The sequence below is a fragment of the Ascaphus truei genome, chromosome 6 (genome assembly GCF_040206685.1).
Source record: "Ascaphus truei isolate aAscTru1 chromosome 6, aAscTru1.hap1, whole genome shotgun sequence".
Taxonomy (NCBI): domain Eukaryota; kingdom Metazoa; phylum Chordata; class Amphibia; order Anura; family Ascaphidae; genus Ascaphus; species Ascaphus truei.
In genome coordinates this window covers 73,890,124-73,916,342 of record NC_134488.1, presented here as the reverse complement: position 1 = coordinate 73,916,342, position 26,219 = coordinate 73,890,124, and the positions used below count along the sequence as shown (strand labels likewise).

Here is a 26,219-nt window from a genome sequence, read left to right as displayed (position 1 = left end):
TCAAGAGACGAGGGTCAGGTGGTGCAAGCCAGTAATAGACAACCAAGCAGGGCCTCCCGCACCTTCAGTTTAGCAAAAGTCTGAGTGGTTTACATGATGCCGTCCTATAGCCCATGGTAGACATTGCTTACATTGTGGACTGCTTCAGTTTGCCCAAACAAAATCTTCAACATTAACGTTGATTGCTGGAGTTTGTTTAGTTGTCTTACACTTCCGTTTTTAGCAACTGTTTAAATGATCCCTTTAGGTTTAACATCACAGGGCTTTCATCCACATTCTATTTTGATTCTTCTAAAGCACCTTAACCAGTTCTGCAGCACGTTGCTTTAGGCTTCTTTTTAATGAGTCTTGCCATAAGTAGGGTAACACCTTTATGAAATGTCATTAAAAGCATCTATTCATTAGACATAATAGGACTTTTTATGGCCCCTTGACTGGAGCTGCCTACCTGTGCCTGAGAGGCTTCTGGTCCCATTCATTTGGATGGAGCAGATCTGTTTAAGGCACCCAGAAGCAACTTCCCAGCTTATTAATAAATTATTGTTTTACTATCCATGTTACATTAAACTTGTTAGGTATTCGCCATGCATTTTTTTAATACAGTACTGTATATATGTGTATATATTTATTACACACGCACATTTTCTTAATCTTCTGTTTTTGAAGCGTGCCATTTTTGAACAGGTACATTGGATATAGTTGTGTTTCGAGTATTTAGGCCCACAATTCCAACAGTGAATAATGTAGCACAACAACCGAGGTTTCCAGATGTAATGTAAAGGTATTTTTTGGGGCGAGGAGGGCGTTAGGCACTGATCTGGTGAGGCTGCACTTAAAGTCTCAGTGACTTAACTTTTTTTAAATTATAATAAAATGTTAAGATTTATATATCTAGTGTTATCCGTTTTCTTTGCCGTGCGATGTGTAATGTAAGGGTTTTCTTTCGTTAAAACTCTTGCTTCTTTCATAGCAGTAGCGTTTTGTAGTTGTGTCTACAATTGTTTAAGATCTGAAAATAATAATATTAAAGATTTGTAATACAGTACTCATGTTTTCCCCAAGAGGAACTGATGCCTTTTATCTGTAGTAAATTAATTAAGGTGTGTGTGTGTTTTTGTATTTATCATAATATTTTTTCTCACCTTTACATAAACCTGCAGCATGTGACTTTATCCAAGCACAAGTGCTTGGCAATTTTAGAGTAACTGCTTTCTCATGTCATAGCAGAAATCAGTCCTTTCAGCTTTGGATGTCTGCACAACAAGCAAATGCCTTAAACATGCTTGCCTCATACAGTGCGTTGCTGTACATTAGTCTCTTTATGGCTGCTTTTTCTGCAGTACAGGTGGAGTCTTACTGCCAAAGCGGTGACCGTTTTTGTTTTGGATTTTTTATTATTGGAATCCTTTGGTAAGTTGAGAATGCATGCACTGCGATACAATAATGTGAGAATGCAGGCACTGCGATACAGTAAGTTGAGAATGCAGGCACTGCGGTACAATAAGTTGAGAATGCAGGCACTGCGATACAGTAAGTTGAGAATGCAGGCACTGCGATACAAGAAGTTGAGAATGCAGGCACTGCGATACAATAAGTTGGGCATGTCTGATTCTCCTCCTTGATCCAATACTTAAATTATAGTTGTTCTGCTGAAATTAAATTTCAGTTTGAATTAAAAGCACTACAAATTTATTTGAGAAATCTTGGTCACCGAGTGCTGTCTGTGAATTTTTCTGGCATTATTAGATGTGCTACTTGTACACATTTGATCATTGTGTTCTCTAGCACATTAAACGGTAGGATGTTTGTTTTTTTTGTTTTTTGTTTTTTAAAATCATCTCCTTAACTGAATATCACAGTTTGAAGCAGAATTTCTGCCCAGTTGTAAAGATGGCTTGGTAATTTGCTTATGGATTTCTCTGCAAGTTAGATGTTAGGACTTACATTTTAAAATATGAATAGGGGTGGTATGTATTCCCATTGCACGATTTCAAGACTGGTTTTAGCATCTATATACACAAAGCCTGTTCTCAGACAGCATGGCAGCACTAACATAAACGCTCTCCACATTGTTTGAGTAGGATCAGTTTGTTAACATTTTTGTTTTTTTTAAGAACATGCTGTTCCTGGTCAGGTTTTTTTTCATGTTCTCTGTGCTTATATTATGCAAACAAAATTTCAAAAAGCTTCAACTGCACCTCTCTCCAGTAATGTTTGCCTTTAACCAGTTGCAATTGTAATGGTGTATGATTTGGTGGTGCAACAGTAAACCTTTCTCCCTCCCCCTTCCATCCCCCAGAAAAAACAACTTGCATTTCTCTCTATCCCTTGCAATTCAATATAGCTGTAATTATGAAGTTTTGCTTTTCAGAAGAATTAAGCAAGGCTTTAGTCCCCTTTCATATAGTTGTATGTACTAGAGTTGCATTGCTTTGTAATAATGTCTTGCAGATATGGTAACAAGTTCCTTATGGAACATTCTGCACTGCTGATCTCACTTCACTCTTTTATATATCTATCTATATCTGCTGGGCTCCATAATTTTTATATTTCTGCCATTTATCCTTGCAGCATTCCCTAGCCCCAATAAAATAAAAAAAGAATGGATGCAGGGTTAGTAAAAAGATGTCCAGAAACTTCAATTAAAACCAATAGCCCCAAAAACAAAGGTCGGCACCATCACTGAAATAATAAAAAAAAGGAACAAGTAGTGGGACAAGGATGCATTTGTATCTTGGATTTGGGCAAAGAGAAACCTTAAGACATTATCCAGGGACATTCGATTCGTTCTAGGCCTTCAGCATACATCCTGCAAACTCTAAGTCCACTAAAACAAACAATGTGTGCTTTTCTTTCCCTTCAGGGAGTGTTTTTATATCTCTCCCATCGGTTTGATTTCATGCAAGTGAAGTGCAAAGACCAGCATTATGTTTGTAAAGTAATCAAATTGTATTATGTGACTAGGTACGATAGTTGGTCAAATCTGTTTTCTACAGACAGAGTAATCCCTGGCTGCTTGCTGTTTCTCTTTGTATGCATTGGGAGTTTGCAAATGAAAATACTGTAGTGTTTTCCCTGCCTTCATTAATTTTCAACTCCTCTAAACAGTTTTTTAAAGCTTGGCTCCAGCACGAACCAGACTTCCTGGATGTCCCTAGTTCAGTATATCCGTTAAGAGGTCTGTTTTGCAGTGCTCCGTGAAATGTCAACAATACTGGTATCAAAGGCTTGTTAGTATAAAAGCTGACCCCTCTGTGGGCAAATCATAGCTAAACTGGAGCTAAAGAAGTTGATTGCTTGCAATATGTCCGAACAGTTCTGTGAAGGCTCCATATATGATTTTATTGTGCTGCAAGCACTTCAGCTTTTCAGGTACCGCCGATCGCTGCTTGACGTCAGCGGCACTTGAGCAGTTCAGCCAATGAGAGCGAACTGCTCATGGCCCATACCCCCCGGTCGCCCTCTGGTCTCCTGCACCAGAGTGCAGGAATCGCGGTTGCGACGTCGTAGCCCTTAGTATAAGCGTAGCCTAATGAGAAATGTAACTTTATGGAAGGTGCAGAATCTCTTGGTGCAAGACAATATGAGCGCGTTGCTATTCTTTGTAATTGGATTCCTTAAACACATTTTATTATCCTTGGAGCAATTCTATTTTGGGGTTTTCTTTCTTGGTTATTGTTTAACTGTTTTCCGTAACTCTTGGTTCACCATATTAAGAGATCTGAGCACTTAAGAAGGGCGGACGGTCTTGCCAAACGGGGACATGACCCTTCAGGGTGAACTGAAACTTGCCCTCCTCCTTGTCCATGTTTTTGCCATATGTCCATTTTGTCTCTAGGAAAGACTATCCCTTAACTGATTAATGGCGTTTGATTTAGCACCCCTTACTGTGGGATGCAGCATTTTCAAACATTTACTGTTGTCTATAATCTTTGTCATTGGCTTTTATTTGTTGTTAAATTGCCAGTTGTCAATGAGGCCTGCAGTATATTGCAGAAAAACTGTTCAAAACTTTATTTTATGCCGCATCTATTTTATTCAATTCAACATATTCTTAGGCAGCAATAATATCTGTTAAACCCTTGAATGCCTTCTTTATTGCAGGATGCTAGAAAAGCATGTGCAGATGCCACTCTGTCTCAGGTAAAAATATTTAATTTTTTTATATTCTTTTTCAGTTTGTTTTATTCATGTCAAAAAGTTAAATTCTTGAATAGAAATCCTGAAAGATCTCTGCATTTTCTATATGGTAAAGTACATGGGTAATGAACACTAATATAGGTTTGATTACTTTGGCACCATTTTGGAGGTGTGTTAAAAAATAACCTTCATAAATTAAAACATTAAGTACTGCAGATATCATTAAACTGAGACCATTCTTGAAAGTTTTCGGAATCGTGCTCTGTTTTTGGGTACAATAAGTAACTAATTGTCTTGCCGTTTTCCCAGAAGTGTGACTTCAGCAGCTGAACAGTTAAGTCGTATTAGGGGAAACTGCCACAGCTAACAGGACGTTTGCATATACCAACCCTTTAAACTTTGACTAAGCCCCCTTATTTTATATAGTGGTGTAACCCGGGCTTCTCCAGTGCTATCTTCCCGTTTCCAAGGTACCTTAGTGGTGAAGTTACTGGTATTACTTCTTCGTTTTTAAAGGACCTACAAATGGCTGTTCAAGCGATGATGTTGCAGCTCCTTATTGGCCCAAGATTTTCCAGTGATTTTATTTTCCCCCAGCAACAAGGGAAAAAGCGCAAACCCAAAACACCTATTTAAATATAATACAGATTAATATCGCCATAAATGGAGATGCAGCTGGTTGAAGGGTGTTTCTCAACACTCTTAGATAGATGTCATAGTGCAAAGACTCCAAAGTGCAACGTGAATAACAAAAGGGAAAAAACATAGTGCTAATGTGTAATACACAACATTGAGGGGTGATAACTCTAGTCAGTGCCCACTCACGTGGTCAAGGGGATTTTCAAGTGTTTTCAGAAATCTGATCTGATGAATAAGCAGGAACTCTCCCGGACCATGAATCACTCCCTAGGGTCTTCTCAATCAACGTTGCTCCCTTCTTCTATTCACACACGAGAACACTTAACTGCTCCCGGGATCACAAGCCTAGGTTTCGATCACGCGTGATCCCGGGAGCCGATAAGTAGGGTGGTTTTAAATACTAGTAACTTCACCGGTAAGTATCTCTGGAATCGTTGTGGTCCCCGAAGCTCTGGTGTTCCCATCCTCTTAAAAAAAAAAAAAAAATATTAGGGTGGCATTGCTGCTTTAAGCTTAGTATTTTGAAGAACTCCATCTCACAAAGAACAATATGCTAGCTACTTCAGTTATTGTCTTTTAGATATATTCTAAGCACCATGTTTAATGAGGTTTGCATTTTCATCTAGATCACAGCCAATATTGATCCAGTGGGTCGAATTCAGATGCGCACAAGACGTACACTGAGGGGTCACTTGGCTAAAATCTATGCTATGCACTGGGGCACTGATTCTCGGTAGGTATAGACCAAGGAAGATGGACTTTCTAGTCTTGTAATAATTTTTTTGAAGCTGGTAATTTTATTGTTACTGAATGTGCGCATAAGCTTTGCATGTATGCACGAGTGGATTTGCAATAAAGACGTACAAATTTTTTTTTTCATAGGAAACACAATTTTCTGGTCCATAAGTAAAAGATGCGCCAATAGTGATGAATGCCTTTAATTCACTAAAAGTAATACACAGAATCAGGCGAACATAACACATCGTGTATTGTAATGTACATATACGTTGGTTGTTTGAAACAAAAAATAGAATAATTTTAATTATGTAATGTAATAAGTAAAGCTGAAGTACATCTTATTTCTATATCATTTTTAACTCCTAAATACTTCAGTAGGTATATTTAATGGTCATTTATTGTGAGAAATGTTGGCGGTCTGTGTATGTGTTTCTGATGGCAACCTAAAGTATTTTGCATATTACAGAACAGGTATGATGTGAGTTCAAGTAATGGGTTATAGACTTTTCTCTCTCTAATGTTTTATAGCTGTCGATCTTGATTTAATTTGTAATCTCCTGTTGGAACACTAATGCTTTGTGGCTCCTGCTGGAGATGAAAGACCATGTCCTAGGATTTGTATAGATCTATGCATGTGCTTGTTTAGTAGTTAGGTTGCTGGGTACATGCTTTTTATACAGTTTATTGTACCACGGGTATATATCCATATATGGTGGCATATACATGGATGGTAAAGAGACCTATTTTGGAAAAAATAGAAGTGGCTTGGGAATAAGTCTGTGACTGACGTGACACTCCAGTGTGTTTGTCATATTTAGAGTTTTGCTTTGAACAAGCTTGTCAAACTTTTTTTTTTAAGTGAAAAACAAAACAAACTAGTTTTACTGTGCATTTGACGCACAAATCTGTACCTGCTGTTTATAGCTAGTACCCTATGGTATACTTTCTCTTAGTCCTTGCAATCATAATGTGTTTGTCTCTCTTCCCCCTTCAGGCTGCTAGTTAGTGCCTCCCAGGATGGCAAGCTTATCATTTGGGACAGCTACACCACAAACAAGGTGAGCAAAAAAAGAAATGCTACAGTTTTAATTATAACCCTATGGATTAAGTAACAAAAGCCTAGATGCACACACAACCTTTTCTCTGGCAAAATCTGGAGAGAGAAAAAACTATTAAACATATTCATACCTAGTGTCAGATTATGACTGATCATTATTTGCTACTTCTGCTTTAACAAATTAATATTTGCTTTAACAAATTTAGTGTAAACTACTGATATTGCAATCATTGGTTGAGCTTTTTATAATCAATCCAGGTAGAAGTCTAATTTTCCTGCTCTCCAATGTATCAAACAGGGATCTTTAAGATTGAGCTTCTTTTTCAGTTAACTGTTGCAAACCACCTGGTGGTTAACAGGAGGCAATATAAAGCTGCAATCTGCTTTGATTTGCTATTTTTCAAAGGATTTATTTTTTATTATAATAACTAATGGGATCCATGGGTCCCCCAGGGCTGTTCAGTGCTCCCATGCGACATGTTTTGTCCACGGGGAAAAATACTTGACCGGTAAACACAAAACGGTTGAGGCCAGCCTTGCCCACAGCTGCCAATTGCAAGCCACAATGCTATTGGTGACCCCATGTTTGCAGTTTTTTGTTTTGTCAAGGAAACTACAAAAAATATGAAACTCTTGTCGCTCTGAAACTAGGGGTCCTCAGATCCAGTCTGAGACCCTGTTCAGGTAATCCAGGGAACAAAATAATGTGGGGTGTGTTTGGGAACACGATAGTATGGTTTATGGACTAGAGGCCAAATGTATCCAGGTGCTCAGCACATCAAAATGTTTCCAACATGTCAACAACAAAATGACAATTAGTAGGGAATATAATAATATAGATGGAATAAATGCATCAAGACATACCTGTAACAATGGGAGAAAGGAGACCGTGCCCAGAAGAGCTAATCTAATAGGATGTTTCTTTAATATTGGTGATGTTCATGTTGTATAAATGCTTACAAACTGTTGACATTTTAATTGTTAGGTGGGTACAGCAAACTTTGATGTTTGCATTAAACTGTCAAATGTTTTCTCGCTCGTACAACAATTAAATGTTTTTTTAAATTATCCCCCACTGTCAGCAGTTTTTTCTTGAATGTGTACATACAAGGGACTAATTTGGTGCCTCTGCTTTAACTGTTATGCAAGAGATTTATGGCAGTAAATCGCAAGATCAAAGCCTTTGACAACAGTACAGAATCATAGTAGGCACGCGCGACGGAGCGCAAGGCTGCTCAGTGTATCACTGATGCTCTATAGCAGGGCTGCACAACTTGTAAAGCGAGAAGGGCCGAACTGCTCCAAGGAAAACAGATTTGGGCCGCACGGGTAAAATAATCATCATCATATCTCCCCCAGCACCTTTCATCATCATCATCCTCATATCTCCTCCAGCACCTCTCATCAATCTCTCCCAGCACCCCTCATCATCCTCATATCTGCCTCAGGCCCCCATCATCCTCATATCTCCCCCTACACCCCTCATCAACCTTTGCGAGACTCACCCTCTATCTCAAACCCCCATCTCTCCCACTCCCCCTCCACATAACACACAATACCCCCCTGCAGACCACACACATCCCACCCCCCTGTACCTCACCCTCCCTGTACTTCACCTCACATCACTTTTCCCCTGCATCTCACATCACATCCCTGCACCTCACATCACCCCACTACACCTCCCCCCTGCACCTCCCCTCCCCCCCCTGCACTTCACCTCACCCCCCCCCCCCTCCCTGCACCTCACCTCCCCCCCCCCCCTGCACCTCACCTCCCCCCTCCCCCTCCTGCACCTCACGCGGCAGAGCAGGCAGGACTAGCACACTCTTGCAGTCCTGAGAGGAGGGGAGAGCGGCTCGCGGGCGGGAGAGGAGGGGGAGAGTGGCTCGCAGGCAGGAGAGGAGGGGGAGAGCGGGGCGGGAGAGGAGGGGGAGAGCGGCTCGCGGGCGGAAGAGGAGGGGGCAAGCGGGGGGAGAGCAGGCTCGGGAGGGAGGACGGGAAAGCCGCCGCGGGCCGCGTGTTGTGCAGGCCTGCTCTATAGGTATACACCAGAAGGGGATAAATCAAGATAAAAAAAATAAGTATACATCTTTCAGAATAATACCTCTCTAAATTTTAGCTTGCATGCTATAAGTTCAGCCAGTTGATGTTGGGGAATATAATGTTGAGACTGCTACTGATGTCATATGCAGCTTTCTGGCAGTGTTTTAGGCAGCCTGGATTCAATCAACTTTTTGCAGCATGTGTCCTCTGATTTATGGTTAAGGGATACAGGAAACTAATGGTGGGATAAAGTAAACTTATAGTTGTTTGCACACAGCCTTTCTCCTCCGTGGGTTTATGGTTAGACATATTTCACATTAATTTTTCAGATTGTATCTACTTGGGCCCAAGGTACACAATACGCAACATTGTGAGAGGTTCAGTGTAAAGGTGCACCGGGATAGATTTGATATCACTAGCTTTTTGAAAGCATTTTAAGAGACCAACACAAAAGAATCATGTTCTCTTTCTCCTTTTAATGTAATGTGCTGAAAGGAGCATTCCATCTTTTTTATTTAATGGTTAGGAAGCCGGGGGTCCCAGTAGCTGAACGGTGTTAATTACAGTAATACTCCGGAGATCCCCTACTTTCTGATATTTACCTCTCTGGGTACTGCTAGTACTTCCTAATTCTTCAAACTGTTGCCGAACAGGCGTAAGGTTGGCTGCCGCAAGAGAAGACAGCGTGGCTTGCTATTGGCTCGCGTACTAGATTTAAAACTCCATTTTGTTTTCCAAGTCTGGGAGGCTACCAGGAAGCAGGGGGTCCTCTGTAGCTCAAGTTAACTCGTTTCAGCTCTGGAGGGGTGTGTGCTGTGTGTGTGCGCGGTGTCTGTGTGTCCACATACACACCCACGTAGGTAGGATCATACATTTAAACTGCTGTTCACCAGTGGCAGTTCCTGCTATCTTGATCAACAAAGGAAACCGTTGCACCAAATGTTTCATGCTGTACTCTGAAACCTTTGACTGCCACTCTTAATGTCATCTTTCTAGATTTACAGCTTAATTCTAGGAAATGCAAGTGGTATTTTTTTTATTTTGTTTCCTAGCATGTGGTGGTGTAATAGGTTACATCATTCTGCAGGACTTCTAACTTCATGCTTGACCTTTGCTTTTCAGCATAGGGAGAAGGAGTGGCTCAGTGAGTAAAGACACTGACTGGCACTGAGTATGAAGCAGGGGAGCCCAGTTCAATTCCCGGTGTCTGCGCCTTGTGACCTTGGGCAAGTCACTTTATCTCCCTGTACCGTAGGCACCAAAAACATAGATTGTAACCTCCACGTGCCTGGGACCTGCGCCTGCAAAATGTCTCTGTAAAGCGCTACATAAAACTAGCAGCGCTATACAAGAACATGCTATTATTATTATGTGAAAAGCACCATACCGCAGTATAATGGGAACATGGTTTAACGTGCTTTAGATTGAGAGGAAGTTCCATTTCTTACTTTGTAAGCAATTCAGTTCGTATTTGATATGCCAGTGATATTTTGGGGTGCATTTTTATTTGTTATTTTTACTGTCTTTAAATATTGGCTAAAAAGACTTTAAGCTGCATAACAAATACTATTGTACAGGGATTCTCAAAATTATCTTTATAATTGGTTTGTTAATAATAATTTGAATGACCACCATACTTAATGAGCTCTGATCTATATATGCTAATATCTCAGGAACACTAGCCTTGGATATAAATACCAGCCTCTCAGAGAAACACTCGCAGTAAGAGAAAGTCGTCTCAAATACATTTTGATGGGTCTCCTGGACAATTGCCAAGGTCTTTAGAGATCACCAGTTGTCCAGAGATCAGTTAGGTATCCTTTAGTCTAGTATATGCAACATATCCTTATATCCGGAGCTTATTCATTTAGCAGAAATAAATAGATGCTTGAAGTGGGACTACATATTTAAATACTTAATTTGAAACTATTTTTGAAGTGAAACTTCTTTAGCAGCACCTTCCACATCAGCAAAATTCCCTGGCAGTGAATGCAGTTGATTGATGCGGAAGTCAGTGGTGATGGAAGTGACGTCACTGCTGGCAGAAGAGGCAATCGGCAACATTTACTGCCAATGCATTTTGCCAGCTTCCACCGTCGGGAGAAACACAAACGAACACACACTGAGCCGCCAAACACGCACTCCTGCGCTGCCCCCCCCCCCCCCCCCTGGTGAGCCGCGGAGCACACCCTCTCCCCCCAGTGAGTTGCTGTGAGCTGCCGAGCACCCCTCCGGAGGGCTGGCGCCAACAGAAGGTACCAGGTGCAGGACAGCTGGAGGGGAGAGTGAGGGCTGCTCTGGGCGGGGGGGCTCAGACAGACCACACACACACTCACTCTCCCACACACCCACACTGACTCTCACCCACACCCACACTGACTCTCACCCTCACCCACATTGACTCTCACCCACACCCACACTGACTCTCGCCCACACCCACACTGACTCTCACACACACCCACACTGACTCTCACACACACCCACACTGACTCACACACACCCACACTGACTCACACACACCCACACTGACTCACACACACCCACACTGACTCACACACACCCACACTGACTCTCACACACACCCACACTGACTCTTACACACACCCACACACACCAACACACCCACACTGACTTACTGACACCCACACACACACACACCCACACTGACTGACGCACGCACACACCCACACACTGACTGACGTGCAAATAGCTAAAACACGCAACGCATTCCAAGTCAAACTTCTTTGCGTTTTGGCACTGAAATTGTGTTTTGATTATTAATTAAAAACATCACCAATACAAATACAATTTCTGTGACAAAAGACAAAGAAGTTTCACTTAAAATTCACGTGATCAGCGCACACACACAGCTTTATTTTAAACTTAAGTATTTGTTGAAAGCTCATTAACAATATTTATAGTATACCAGTAAACTAATGCAGGACTCCCCAGATTAGGAAGATGTATCCCATGGAGTAGGAAAGGAAGTGCCTTTGTTTTTCTCACTTAGTCAGTATGTTGTGGGGGAGAAGATTTTCGCTCAATTCATTTGATTTGTACACGATCAGCTTGTTGAATAGAGCCCTTAGGAGGAGGGTTACACATGTTTAATTTCTCCTCTCCTCCCCTTAGGTTCATGCAATCCCCTTGCGTTCTTCTTGGGTGATGACCTGTGCATACGCCCCTTCTGGCAACTATGTGGCCTGTGGTGGGCTTGATAACATTTGTTCCATTTACAACCTGAAAACTCGTGAAGGAAATGTGCGTGTGAGCCGTGAGCTGGCTGGGCACACAGGTGAGTGCCCGAAATATATTGGGAGATGGACAATGTCAAATAGACAAAGTGTTAGAAATAGAAAATAGAAGGAGAGGGTGTCAGGTTAATGTTTGTGGCAGAAAAGCATTAACATCAATACATTGCTTTTCTTCTCATTTAAACAAAACAAAAACCAAATGATCCATTTTTATCTTTAATGGTATACAGGCATACCCCGCATTAACGTACACAATGGGACCGGAGCATGTATGTAAAGCGAAAATGTACTTAAAGTGAAGCACGGCCTTTTCCCCACTTATCGATGCATGTACTGTACTGCAATCATCATATACGTGCATAACTGATGTAAATAACGCATGTGTAACAGGCTCTATAGTCTCCCCGCTTGTGCACAGCTTCGATACAGGTAGGGAGCCGGTATTGCTGTTCAGGACGTGCTGACAGGCGCATGCGAGAGCTGCCGTTTGCCTACTGGGCGACATGTACTTACTCGCGAGTGTACTTAAAGTGAGTGTCCTTAAACCGGGGTATGCCTGTACTATTTTTAATATGAATATGAAATGCATGTTTCTCTATTGCGAGCCTCTCTTGCCACGTAAATGTTATGGTGTTATGTCTGTTGGAAGAAACTCATATTTTCAATGCCAAAAGTTCCTTGTCCGCTTTTAGAGGAGACCGGTTTCCTGACTTGAATATAAAACATGACCCTAACTTATTCTATCGGAGGCTTGCACGACCACAGTACAGACCCATATATATGTATATGCCTCAATGTGTAAAAAAAACAATTAAATAATGTAATGGTGTGATTAGAAACGGGCTATAAACAAACAAGAGGGGGTGGGGTGGCAAAAATTAAGTGATCTATCCTGGGGTTTTTTCCTCCCCCTGCTGCTAAAAAAAAAAAAAGAAAAATGGGGCGGGGATATTAATTGTACAAATGGCTTTTTTCATCCGAGCATATAAATGTTGAATCTTTGGTATTAATTTGGTAAATGCATTCACATATTCCTTAGACAGTGTTCAGTGTAGAGGGCTTATTCTAACTGGACAGACATTTTTTTTTTTTCTCCAGTAAATCCTATAATTGTTTTAACCCAGCTAATTTATTTTGCCGGCAACATCGTAGTTGGCACGGGAGGGAAGAAAAGACACAGTTCAATTTTGTGTGTAGAGAAGTGTCAGATGTTCCAGCTGACACCTTGTGCATCAGGGATTAAAATTGTGTGCAATAAAGAACAATGTCGAGTGCTGTTCTTTCAGCTGTTAACAATTGGCGTACTTGACGTGCAGGTTAATGTGGACACAGTACTTTTTACTTCCAGTTCAAATGACAGTATGTCTAGCCCCAGCATTCAGGACCACCTCTGTGTTGTCATGAAGAGTACAAATTCAATGTAAACTCACATCATAATTTTTTTTTTTTAAGTACACATTTTCATAATTTAGAAATTACTTAAGAGAGTTTAGGGAAAAAAAGTATGTTATGGCACAGGTTAAATATAAATACTAAGCAAGCAAGACCAAACCAGCTAAAGGTTTATTAACCAATTCCATTGTCTGCACTTCTTAGGCTACCTGTCCTGCTGCCGCTTCCTGGATGATAACCAAATAATTACCAGCTCAGGAGATACCACTTGGTAAGTAACTAAAAATATATATTTCTTTTTAGCAAGCCCCAGATTTATTAGCAGATTATTGAAATCTCTAGTTCTATTCTCGGTGATCTTCCAGTATTCAAATAATGGTTAACCCATCTATTTATTTTGCAGAGACTAATCAATCAAATTGGTCAGTATAGCTTAAACCTTGAACCAATACTTCACCAGCTAATGGGTGCTTAAATTGTTATAACCATATTTTTATATGTATGCTTTTACACATCAGATGGGATACCAAGTTGTACATCTGTTGCAGCACTTTCTAAAGGTGCAGTCATTCTATGCTTTGGACCAAAAGGACCACTGTGAACGAATGCCAGTCATGTTTAAGTGGGTTCACCTGAATGATGCCCCTTTTTCCCCAAACCTAACACCTATGAGATTTTTTTTATAAAACCGTTTTCAAGTTGGTTTGTAAACATGGTGAGGTGACATTTGGAATTTGATTTCCACTGGCTAGTTTGCTTTTTGCGTGGTTAGATTAGTTTGTTTACAAAAGGTTGCTTTTATGCCAGCTACGTGAAATTTCACCTTTAAACAGATCTAATAATGCCTATATTCAATATTTGCCTTCTAGCCTTTAGAACAGGGATGTGCAAACTGGAGGGTGTTAGATTTTTTTTTTTTTGGCAGGGGAGGGGTGGCGGTTAGAGGCCCCGCGTTCTTCTCCAAAGCATTTAAATTAAATGCTGGGGGACCGTGTGAGACCCCTGTAACTCGCTTACCTTGATTTGGGCGGCATGTCGCCATGGCAACGCGGGGTCACGTGATGTCATATGACCCCACGGCGTAATTTGACACTTGATAAAAGGTAAGGGGGAGCGCGAACAGTGGGGGAAAGCAAGCAGGGGGAAGCAGGGCAAAAAGTGTGCATGTCCCCTGCTTTAGAGTGTACGCTTATGGATGTACCTGGCATGCCAGCGACCCTAAAGAAATATCTGGTACATCATGGCAAAAAAAAAATGTGCGGGATCAGGCTAAACGGTTCCAACGGAGCGGTTGACCCAATCCAAAGTGCATGCGGATAGAGGACCAGTACCATCATCCGGGGGATGTAGGCACTAGTCATTGCTGCTGAAGCAATCGCATGACTGCAAATGCTAGAGGTATGCTGGCACTCTGCTCCTTTTCAGAGCTGCAGGACGGTGGCACCAATCAATGCAATATCCTACATGAGTGGGGGTTTTTTCATCTATTTTTTTTATCATTTCTTTATATTTTCAAAAGGTTTTCCATTTTAACATCAAATGTATCTTTTAACATCAAATGTATCTTTTAACATAAACTAGTACTGTAATAGTAATATTGACAATCAATATTGGGACAGATGGAAACACCATAGAAATAAAACAGAGAAAAAAGGTGGGGGGTGAGGGGACTTGTGTTTTTTTATTTTTTTAATCAGTTCTGTAGTAGGACTATTACATAATACTTTTTAAAATAAATGGATTGAAGCAGGGGGTCTACGGAGCTGAACCCCATTAATTTCACATCCGGGGACCTCATTCTTCAAGAGGTACTTAACTCCTTGTGGGCTGTCAGTGGCTACTCCAGGTGTCTCCTTTTCAAATCTGGTGGGCCAATAGGAAGCCACTATGTCATCAGGTGCTGTTGCCTATTGGCTCATGTAACGAGGAAGCTGAAATTCAGGAGATACCGGTGCCCCCTGTGTATGTATCGCCCAAAGCATGGTGTCCCCGAAATTAAATGAATGGGTATCTGCTCCGAAGACACCCTGCTTCAATTCTGTATTAAAAATTAAGCAAAAAAAACAACCGGCTTGGGTTGCTCTTCTAGCCCACCTCCCCAGCAGTGCAAGATATTTGCAACACTTGTTTGATCATTTGTTGCCAATATACCTAGCTGCTTGAGCTTCAAACTGTGACAATAGACAATGTTACCTTGGTAATATAAGCATAAATTGTAGCAGCTCGGTTACACTGACCTGAAGGATTGATTTGAAACTGAAAGGCAGCCATTTAGTGAACCCTGATCGATTACAGGAGAATTAATCGATCGACAGCTTAGGTAATTCGTTTTCAATAAAAGTAATCAAATGTTGTATATATTGAAACAAAACAAATATATATTTGTATTTTTTTCAAAATGCCCTTTGGATTGCCTATTTAATGGTGCGAGTGCTTACCAATCAAGTCAAGTGTTACCTCTAAAAAGAGACAAATTGGTCTAAGGTTTGAGGGCCAATAAAGCCGAAGGGCTCCAGTTACGTTCTGGGACATCAAACAATGGAGGAGCTACAGAAGTCAAACCCATCTCCTATCTCCTATCTGTTTGACCTGTTTACACATATTCCAAAATTCCTGGATGATTTATGTCAAAACATACAAAAAAAACACCCATTAAGATTTAACCCGCTAAATATGTCCGTGGATTTACCTCGGTCCAGTGACTTCAAAATACCTTTTTTTCTTTAAATCAAATACTTATTTTGAACATGTTGAACCAAATAGTGCTTTGGTCCTTTTGATATAGGAGGTGCGCGTATAACACTTGAGTTTCAATGTCCGCAACACTAGCCACAGGTATTTTGTTACAAAGGACTACCCCATTCTGGTTACAGAACAATGACCATGTACACGCTGATCTTGTGCTTTACCTATAATGGGATTACAATACCAAAGGTTAAACTAACTCTTTATGCAGATTGTATTTGTCAATGGGTGGAGTATTTCACTTAATTTCTAATGTTTCCTTGTTCGTTCTTCCCATCATCTTCAGCGCTTTGTGGGACATTGAAACTGGCCAGCAGACGACCACCTTCACCGGACACACTGGTGATGTCATGAGTCTGTCCCTGGCCCCGGATTCCAGGTGCTTTGTATCTGGAGCCTGCGATGCATCTGCCAAACTTTGGGACATCCGAGAAGGAATGTGTCGGCAGACCTTCACCGGACACGAGTCGGACATAAATGCTATCTGTGTATGTCTTTATTCAGTATGGGATTTACAAAATCTTAGGGACAGACGAACACAAACTAATAGTCACAAACACAAGTGTATTTGCATAGTGCATGTTTAGTTTGCTTAAGATTTTAGGGCTAGTAGTCCTCATTTAAATCCGATATTAAAAGTATTTTTTACTGCTTCTTTCCTCTCAATACTAACCTTGATCTTTTAACAAAATGTATTGTTGACTGTAAAAATGAATAATGTAAAGCTGTTTAATAAGGTGCAGTGGTTATATGGTTTGATAGTCCAGTACAGGTAGTATGACTAAGACTTTTAATGGCCTTTTAAGCGATGCTTGTTTTGTATTAATAAGGCGCATCAAATAACTAGGTAACCCATTTTGGTAATGACTTGACCCACTTGCTTTGGTAGGATGGCCAAAATAAATTGCAACATATCCATGATAACTACCAGTAAAGTTGCCCATCTGGAAATCATATCAAATGTCATTTTGGTTAGTATCGCCTGCTATATTTAGTAGAAGAGCTCTTGTTGTACCGAGTTCACAGACATTCATTAACTTGTATTGTTGTTTCATCCTTTTCCAGTTCTTCCCCAATGGCAATGCTTTTGCTACTGGCTCAGATGATGCCACCTGCAGGCTGTTTGATCTACGTGCTGATCAGGAACTGATGGTTTATTCCCATGATAATATAATCTGTGGCATCACCTCAGTAGCATTTTCAAAGAGTGGACGCCTTCTCTTAGCAGGATATGATGATTTCAATTGCAACGTCTGGGACACGCTTAAAGCGGATAGAGCAGGTAAAATACTATATATATAGTATTTTGTGTTTGTCATGCTTCCCATTCTCACTGCTTCAGGGGCAAGAGATTCACAAAAATGTCTGTTACAGCAATTAAAAGTATCTGACTTGCCATTTTTAGTTTTGTCTCTTCAGTAGTTTTCTGTTCCTGTTTTACAGAGAAAATGATGAGAATATTTTTGTAGACATCAAAATTGCTAATTTTCCTATACTGCTTCACAGCTCTTCCCTAATTACGATCTTTTGGATTTCTGCGATATTCTTTCAACGGTTACATATTCGCCCCAGAGGAGTTACTAACAAAAAGCATGCTACTGTATATAGCACTTTGAATGTTCACATTATAGGATAGCTTGGCAAATCTTCCACAGGTCCCCAAACCTGCTTTTTTTGAGTGGGACAGAGGGTGCAGAGCAGCATCTGTGCTACCGATGCTTGAGCGCTGGGCCCCTTAAAGCACAGGGCCCTGTGCAAAGGTACCGGCAGCACCTGTCCAAAGTCAGCATACAGTTTAACTGCAGACTGGTTTCTGGGTAGTGATATGCAAATGAGCACCCCAAAGGGCATGACTCTCCTGCGTTTCTATACACTTCGTGAATCCCCTAGAACTTTTGCCTGCTTTATTAAGCAGTTTTTTCAGCCAAGCCTGGGACAAGAAAGATACAGGCCTAAGGCTACGCTTATAGTGACGCTGACGTCACTCTGCGGTCGCTGGAAAAACCAAATTGAAGTTACTTCCAGCGATCGCGACCAAGCAGTCACGTCGCTCCTACTATACGCGAACGCGACAGCATCAATACATTTGTTTTGGCGCGACGTCCCCGGCACTATAAGCACGGCCTAAGGCTGCAAAGTGCTCAAATTGTAGAAAAACAAAGGTGAAAATAGTGTTGAAATAAAGGGAAAGCCATGGAACAGCATCTGTAATGTATGTTGCTAATTTAGGTTACACTTTGAAGAGATTGCAATATGATTCTGCCACCAGTCTATTTTCAAAGTAAAAGCAGCGAATCTCCCTTTGTTTGCCTTCAACGCTCTATTAATCCATGCAAATCCAGTGTTAATTCTTCAGAGCCATGGATAATGGTGCAAGTGATAGGCAGCTCTGAAGGCTAAGCCAGTACAGCTTGAACACCAATCTGTTGTATTACCCAAGGCTGACCACGATTGGCACGGTCATCACAATTAATTTAAATTTGTCCGGCCGCTCGTGAGCGTGCACATATGCTGTGGACTTGCCGAGACAAATTAAATTGACTGTTAGGCGTGCTGAGGGGTAATATGACCTTCTCAGCCAATCGGCGCCAGTCAGTGTTTTGGCCATTCCCCCCTCTCGCTCGCGCTAACAGAAAACGTTGCTGGACACCCGAACGCTGATGCTTGTCGAGTTGGTGACGTCACCGGCGGTCCGTGGCACGGGAGACGCAGCCTTAAAAAGCACATAACTGCTGAAGATCCTGCTAATTGGTATAATAAAACATGGCACAAAGTGTGCACAGCTATATCTGTCACAGCCTGACACATGGGTGATGGGATTGCAGGATTGCATTTGCCCGTTGTGTGTTAATATGGGGAAACTGGACTTTCATTGATGAAGGAAACTGTTATCCGTGACATCTTAATCCTTTTCATGCAAATTTGCATTGCAGGTCCATTAATACGAAAAGTTCTCAACTTGGCAATATTCGTAAGGAAATAACATGCTGTTAAGAAAACAGCAACTTTACTCGTGTTATAATATGTTCGTTTCACCTCTAGTTTCCCACAACTCCTGTTAGCTGTTAGCTTGGTTTCTTAACAGTTTGAAGATTTACATAGAAGAAAAAAACAAAACAAATGTGGTTATTTATTTGCGTACATCTAGGGTCATTGGAAAACATGACTCACTAGTTAGTTGAAAGGTATCCGAAAAGGACAAAATGTACCTATTGGCTAAGGACCATGCTCCAAAATAGGCTCCTAACAAATACAATAATGTCTGGATGTATTATGTTACACTTATAGCACAGCACAAATCCTTTAAACTGAATGTCTGGAATTGTAGTCCCTTGCATCTCCGGTTTTAGAAGTCACTCTGTTTAGCAGCAATGTGTTTAAGGTGTGATGTTTGTCCCATGCATTTGTAATTACAAGGTAGAGTGGGTTTAAGCTTGCCACCAAACAAAGTGCTATTAGACCGGTCACTGTTCTTCCTGCGTCTCTGTTTAAGCCTTGATGATAACCAAATGATTACGATATTGAAAAATATGCATTTTGGCGATGTTGGCTATGTGCTAATCTGAATCACACAGTCCTTTTTGAGTCCTGTTTGTTTTGATTGTGGATTAATTGAATGTGACAATTACTATTCACATTGGTCTTGGAGACCTACAAACCATTAGAATAATAATTGCCATTATTCTTTCCGGGTCATGGAATTACTTAAATCTATGATTAAAAAATAAAAACTAGAGAAAAAATGGGCTTTATAGTTTTGCGCCCCCAAAAAATTGTATATATTGTAGTTTCTATCTAAATAATTTGTATAGAATTCAGTTCTCTGGGACACACACAAACCTGATTTCTATCCCACAAGTACAGTAGTATGTTTTTTTCTTCTTTTTTCTCTGTCCGCTTTAATAATGTGGCCTGGAAGAGCATCCATCCATTTAACCAGCTGTTACTGCAGAAAGCTCAATGCATCATAAATTATTAAAGCTATCGACGTACTCATGCATTTGCAATGCAGTCTACTGCAGAGATCAGCAGACAGTGTGTTAACAGAATCAATGGCTTTACCTCTTCACTGTCTTTGCTGTCAGGAGAGGAATTGTAATGTGCTGCACAGCAACTTGTTGTGTTCCTTATCAGTAGAATACTATTTAGGGCCATTTAAACCCGTCTTTATTTTGTGTAATAGTCCTTGTATATTAAGTATGCCCAAACAATGTTGTGCTTTATATATACACATACACACTGTAAACAAGCGCAAAAACACCTCCAAGTGGGACAGTATTGTTTATTATAACAACATTCAAAAAGGATTCAATTGATTTAGACGTATGTCTTTGAGTCTCCAAAGAGTCCTTGCACCCCGTGGTCATACTGCTCCTAGTTGCGTTGATGTTCAGGAACGTCTGATGCCGCCTCTGTGCTGCTTCTCCCAGCATCTCAATCGGTCGATGCTCACATGTGAGTGTCACGGCTTCCTGACATCGGCAAGGGTTTCGCTCTCGGGCTAGAAGTCCGGTTCGATGCTGTAGCAATCCCACTGCCTGTAACAAAGATCCCGCACTGTCTGATTTCTCAGATCAGTGGTGATCAAATGTTAAACATGGTGGGGCTTATAAACCACCATGATATTTTAAAATATAATTACATTTTTTATAGATAGATATATACAGGCATACCCCGCATTAACGTACGCAATGGGACCGGAGCATGTATGTAAAGCGAAAATGTACTTAAAGTGAAGCACTACCTTTTCCCACTTATCGATCCATGTACTGTACTGCAATCGTTATATACGTGCATAACTGATGTAAATAACGCATGTGTAACAGGCTCTATAGTCTCCCTGCTTGCGCACAGCTTCGGTACAGGTAGGGAGCCGGTATTGCTGTTCAGGATGTGATGACATGCGCATGCGTGAGCTGGCGTTTTCCTATTGGGCGATATGTACTTACTCGCGAGTGTACTTAAAGTGAGTGTACTTAAAGCGGGGTATGCCTGTAATATTAGGTAAAGGACAAGAAAAGATTAATTAGATGTGCAATCTCAAAAATAAAAAATATATAAAAATATTCAACGTTTTTGGTTTACAAGCGTTGATAAATATTTAGCTGAAGATGATGGTTAACACGAGGGTAATAGAGGGAAGCTATCAGATCTAGATCTAAATTCAGACCATATAGAGTTGGTGTTTTCAATGTGTAGATCATGGGCGGGCCCCTGGGCCCAAAAAATTCAGGGCGCCGTAGATATTAATACCGACTGTAATTTTTTTTCCTCTCTCTCCCCCATCCTCTGCCTGATCCTCTCTAATAATCAGCTCCCCCTCACCAGTTCTTCCCCTTCTCATTATCCGCTCCCCCGCTCTCTCTCTTCCCCTCAGCTCTTCTCTCTCTCCCTCTCCCCACCCCCACCTTTGTCAGGAGATGATCAGAGGAGCAGCCGGTAGAGAAGTAAGGCTGCGGTCCCAGTAACTGCCACAGCGCAGACCTCGGCGTGCGCATAAGCACCGCCCCTCAATGGGGCTGGCCCCAGTACTCGCCTTTCCGCTGAAGGTGCAGCTGCGCCGTACTGCAAGGTTTTTTTTAAACTCAATGAAATTGAGTTTAGACCTTGCGACGGAGGCGTGGCCACGTCCCCAGCAGCGGTTCACCCAATGAAAGCGAACCACGCCCCCTTCCGTCGCAAGCTCCCTCTCTCCTGCAGATCGCGGTTAGCGCTGTGCCTGCGCAGCCCCCCCACCCGGCGCGCGTGTCATTGATGACTGGGACCACCGCCTTAAGAGTTGCGCTATGGCAGCAGACACCGGAAGTAAGAACACTTCCGGGTCAGACTGCTAGAGCGTGCTTCTACCGTTCTGCTCTGCCTTGCTGATTCCTCTTCCGGTTTCTATTTAACGCCGGGGCCTGCCACCACGTAACACCTGAATCTACATGGGGGGGTGGGGCGAAAGAGCGCAGGCTGCCAGGCTATAAAATAAGTCCCTGTGTAGATCTAGGTTTCTGGGGTTTTTTTTTTTTTAGTCTTCTAAACGTGTTCTATTTTTTCCATCGCTTTTTACCCACAATACCCCTTTGATAGTCAGGCCTGACGGGTCTTTCTTATGACTACTAAGGACGTGTTTAGAGTCTCCATGTTTCATGAAGCCATTGCAGATGTTTCTTTTATGTTCCTAAAAGAGTATTTGTAAGGGTCTTTTGGTCTGCCCCACATACTGTTTACCACTGGGGCATTCTAATACATAGATCACATTGGATGTATTGATTTCAAATGTGCTGCCTGTGCTTTTGGAAATAGTTTTTGCGTCTTCAGTGGCTATAAATTTGACAAGTAAGGTATCTCCCTGCATTGCATTTGAAGCCCAACCCATGTTGTTTCCCTGTTTACATGCATGCATTACCCATTTATACCCCTTCTTTATATTGCAACTCGGTGACCACCTGATCATGTATTTGTTCTTTGTTTTACTTCCAGGTGTTCTTGCTGGTCATGATAATCGTGTAAGTTGCTTGGGCGTAACGGATGATGGCATGGCAGTGGCAACAGGGTCATGGGACAGCTTCCTCAAGATCTGGAACTAAAGTCTGTAAGTATTTGACCAACTTCACGGTCCTTCTGTAGTGGCTTCTCCTAATGGGGTCTCCAATGTGTTTAGAAGAAAACAAAACAGAAAATTCATAAGTGGGATGGACACAGTGTTTTAAACAAACAGCACGCTTCATTTTTTTTTTTTAAACGCCCTTCAAATTTTGTTTATCGTGCATCCCTTTTACTTTGTCAGCTTTTATAATCAAAGACACAGGGAAGCGCCAGCATTTAACTTGTCAGATTTGCTTAGGCTTAAATTATGTTCATGGTCCACCGTTGAATGCTGAATCTCCTCTACGTTTGCATAGGAATGGAAGTAATTATCTAACATATTAGTACTATCCATTCCAGCGTTTACTACCATCTCTGCCACAGGCAACATGCCTTTTGATTTAAATCGGGTATTGCTAAGGAATCTGAAAATAAATGTTGTAATTGTTTAAACAAGTGACGGACAGTCCACAGTACCCACGCACCATTCACCTTTTGACATAACCATATGAGCATATGCTCGAGACTCGCCCACCTGAACGTGAACTGAACAGAGGATTCTTTTATTGTTCAGATTGCATACGCAGCTCAGTTTGAAGGCATAATCCCCTGAAAATAGCAAAAATGCCCTTCACTGTACATCTAAGGCCCACCAGTGTGCGCAGGCCCAGTCAATAAAGGCACTTTAGAAGACCGAGGACCCGCACGATAGTTTAAGCCAAATATTATATATTTTTTATTTTTCGGGTTTATTTTGATTTCCAATGTCTGCAATGTAATTATTTGTTCTATCTTCTTTTTAGATACCCAGTGGACTTCTCCGTGACTGGAAGACCATTCCAAGCTTTGAAAATTTAAATCATGGCATATCCAATCCAACCATACTAATGTGGACACACATTCTCCCTACTCCCATACATCAAAGGGCAGAACCCTCTCCCCTCAGTTTTGCTGAAACCAAGAGCACAATTATTTGCTATAGGAAGAATTTCTGTGGTTTTAAAACAAGAACAGAATTGTGCATTCCTTTTGGGACCATTCCTCTTTTTTTTTTTTTTTTTACATTTTATTTTCATTTGTCTTGAATAATAGTAAGAAAAACACTATATACAGTAATACATGGTTAGACGGTAGCTAAATCAAGAGTAAGATGAATTTCATGATGGTTAATCTGAAGCATTTAGAACCACAAGCCTGTTTTTGCTTTTTGTGGAAACGGAGTTGGGCCTTCTGCTGTCATTTTTCTGTCAGTTTAATGATAAATCTGTGGTTGTAAAAGGATTTTAAAATAACAAGAGAAGCTTATTTCCTATTTTTTTTTTTATATATTTCTTTATGGTCCATTAAGTGAAGGTAGGGAGTGATAGATCTGTATCAGGGCATGTTAATGCTAAACATTTAGTCCCTATTTTGTCCATTGTGAAAATTGTTGCACACACACAACCAATATAATAACGGTTAACAGAATAATAGCCACCCACATGCCCTCTGTGACGTAAAAAGGGAAATCACTTAAACCATGCAGTAGTCCAGGGATAGACTGCTCCAGTTCTTTAAGTTACTGTACAGCTCCAAATGTTTTGAAATGTTAGTAACTCAGTCTGGAGTGCCGACACAAATCAATCATTTTGTTGGCGTGTGATAATTTTATGACAGCCCAGCCAGAGACACTGCCAGAGATGTAGCTGTGGAGAGTTGGAAGGATTACATCAACCCTGTACAGTTCTTTGCACTAGAGATATCAATGGACTGTTTTCCTTTTCTCTTAATACATCTTCACTACTCCATCTCTTCACACCACACCCCATTTTAACTCCTTCACAGATTGAGGGCTTGTAACATTGCAGAGCAATGTGCTTCAGCTCCACCCATCGCTATATAGGGAAAGCTTTTGCTAGGCAAACAAATGGTTACAAATCAAACAGAAGATTGGGTTTTCTTTTTGTCCGTGAGCAAAGCTGGCAGCATCCACAGCTTAACCATGGCACCTCTTATCGAGCACTGCTTAAGGTGTCGGATTTGTATGAAAAGTTCCTTATTGAACATTTACAACTGTGAGCATTTCAGAAATATTTTTCCCAAAAAGAAGTCTAGCGGAGTCCTCTTGGTGCTGTATGCTGTTGCTGGGTTTGTTACTTTTCAACAAGAGAAAGATACTAAGCCAGTTACTATGGCAAGATTTTTTTTTTAACTTTTTTTTTTTTTTGGCCTTTCCAAATCATGTCCAATTGTTTATTCACAGAAACCTGAAATATTCCAATTACGTTCCCCTAAAACTTGTTCCTGAAATGCTGGGAATAAATATTATATTCAAAGGGTAACTTTCACAAACACTACCCTGGTCCCTTATCATAGATTAGGAGCAGACATAGACAGAAGTACATGTCTACTTTTGGATATACAGCAGTCAGATGTGTATGAAATGATGTACAAATTAATGTTTTTGAAAATAATGATCTTGAACTTTCTAAGTTAAAACTTATGAAAGCTTTTATTCTTTTGTTGGTGGGGGGGGGGGTGTTTGCCATAGGGATGGGTTTTCCTCTTAGGGTTGCATGCTGTAGAGTTGCTTAATGTGCATATATAGAAAAGTCCTTAGATGTTTTGTTTTTCCTTTGAAATAACCTGCAAAAAAAAAAAAATGAAATGACTATCGCAGTTGTGCTCATTTTTTTTTTGTTGTTGATAAATCACAGCTACTCTGTGTATACATTTTCAAAGATGTTCAGTGCAAAAATATGAGCACTTTGAAAGAGTAGCATAATTCATTTTTTTTAACAAATAATTAAAAAAAAAACATCCTGTTCAAACGATTGCATACAAATTGATTTTTCAGGAAGTGGTGGGAAATATGAAATTAAACTCGATCGCCCTTGTTTAAGGTAATGCTTCTCAGTCAGTTCTTCTTGTAGAAAAGGATTTGCGTCTATTTTTATTTTTTTAATGCTCTTGCAAGAGCAGCTTTCCCTGCTTTCTTTTCTTTTCAATTGAAGCGTCTCCTCTTTCTCACTGACGAGATCTGTAGATCCAATGCACATGCAATGTATTGTTCTACCAGTCTGTAGCAGGAAAGTGGGTAAGCAACAGAATATAATTTCAGTAGCTTCTTCCTCATTGTATATGAACGATACTCAACCTTAGCAGTAGTGGCTTTATTTTATTCTCTCCCCTCTTCCCCCCCCCCCCCCCCCTCAACTTTCTGTACAAAAAAGTGCTGTCATTGTGCGTTAGGCCGGGACCTGGCAGAGAAAGATGCCCCTTCCCACTCCTTGCATAAATTACTCTGTAGAGCTCTCTGCACCCCCTTCTCCCTTTCACCTTTTGTATTTAATTTTAAAGTCAGTGTACTACAAGAACGCTGGATGCAAGATAGATACTATATTAAAATGTACTGTTATTTAAGATGTAATAAAGCAGTTTGACATGAGTTTACCCCTGGTGATGCGTCTTTTTGTTTATTTTTATAATCCTTGCTCGCCACACTGCAAAAAGCACAACTAACTGAAATTAGGGACTCTGATCAATCCAAGGAAAACATTTTGCTTACATAAGATTTATGTAGACGTTGAGGAACTTTAACTATAGTGTACGCACACGCGCGCGGGCACACACACACACACACACACACACACACACAC

At 40.9% G+C, this 26,219-nt stretch overlaps 1 protein-coding gene across 5 annotated transcripts in view; it reads left to right on the top strand.

The window, feature by feature from the left end:
• GNB1 (G protein subunit beta 1) overlaps positions 1 to 26,013 on the top strand; it is a 57,762-nt gene extending 31,749 nt beyond the window's left edge. For all 5 annotated transcript variants that reach the window (XM_075604836.1, XM_075604834.1, XM_075604837.1 and 2 more), the window contains 9 exons: positions 4,105 to 4,143; positions 5,406 to 5,512; positions 6,512 to 6,575; positions 11,750 to 11,912; positions 13,468 to 13,534; positions 16,295 to 16,496; positions 17,074 to 17,290; positions 22,477 to 22,588; positions 23,385 to 26,013. In XM_075604836.1, the coding sequence (XP_075460951.1) occupies positions 4,105 to 4,143; positions 5,406 to 5,512; positions 6,512 to 6,575; positions 11,750 to 11,912; positions 13,468 to 13,534; positions 16,295 to 16,496; positions 17,074 to 17,290; positions 22,477 to 22,583 (966 nt within the window). In that variant the 3' untranslated portion in view covers positions 22,584 to 22,588; positions 23,385 to 26,013. The remainder of the gene's footprint in view (positions 1 to 4,104; positions 4,144 to 5,405; positions 5,513 to 6,511; positions 6,576 to 11,749; positions 11,913 to 13,467; positions 13,535 to 16,294; positions 16,497 to 17,073; positions 17,291 to 22,476; positions 22,589 to 23,384) is intronic.
• Positions 26,014 to 26,219: the final 206 nt, after the last annotated feature.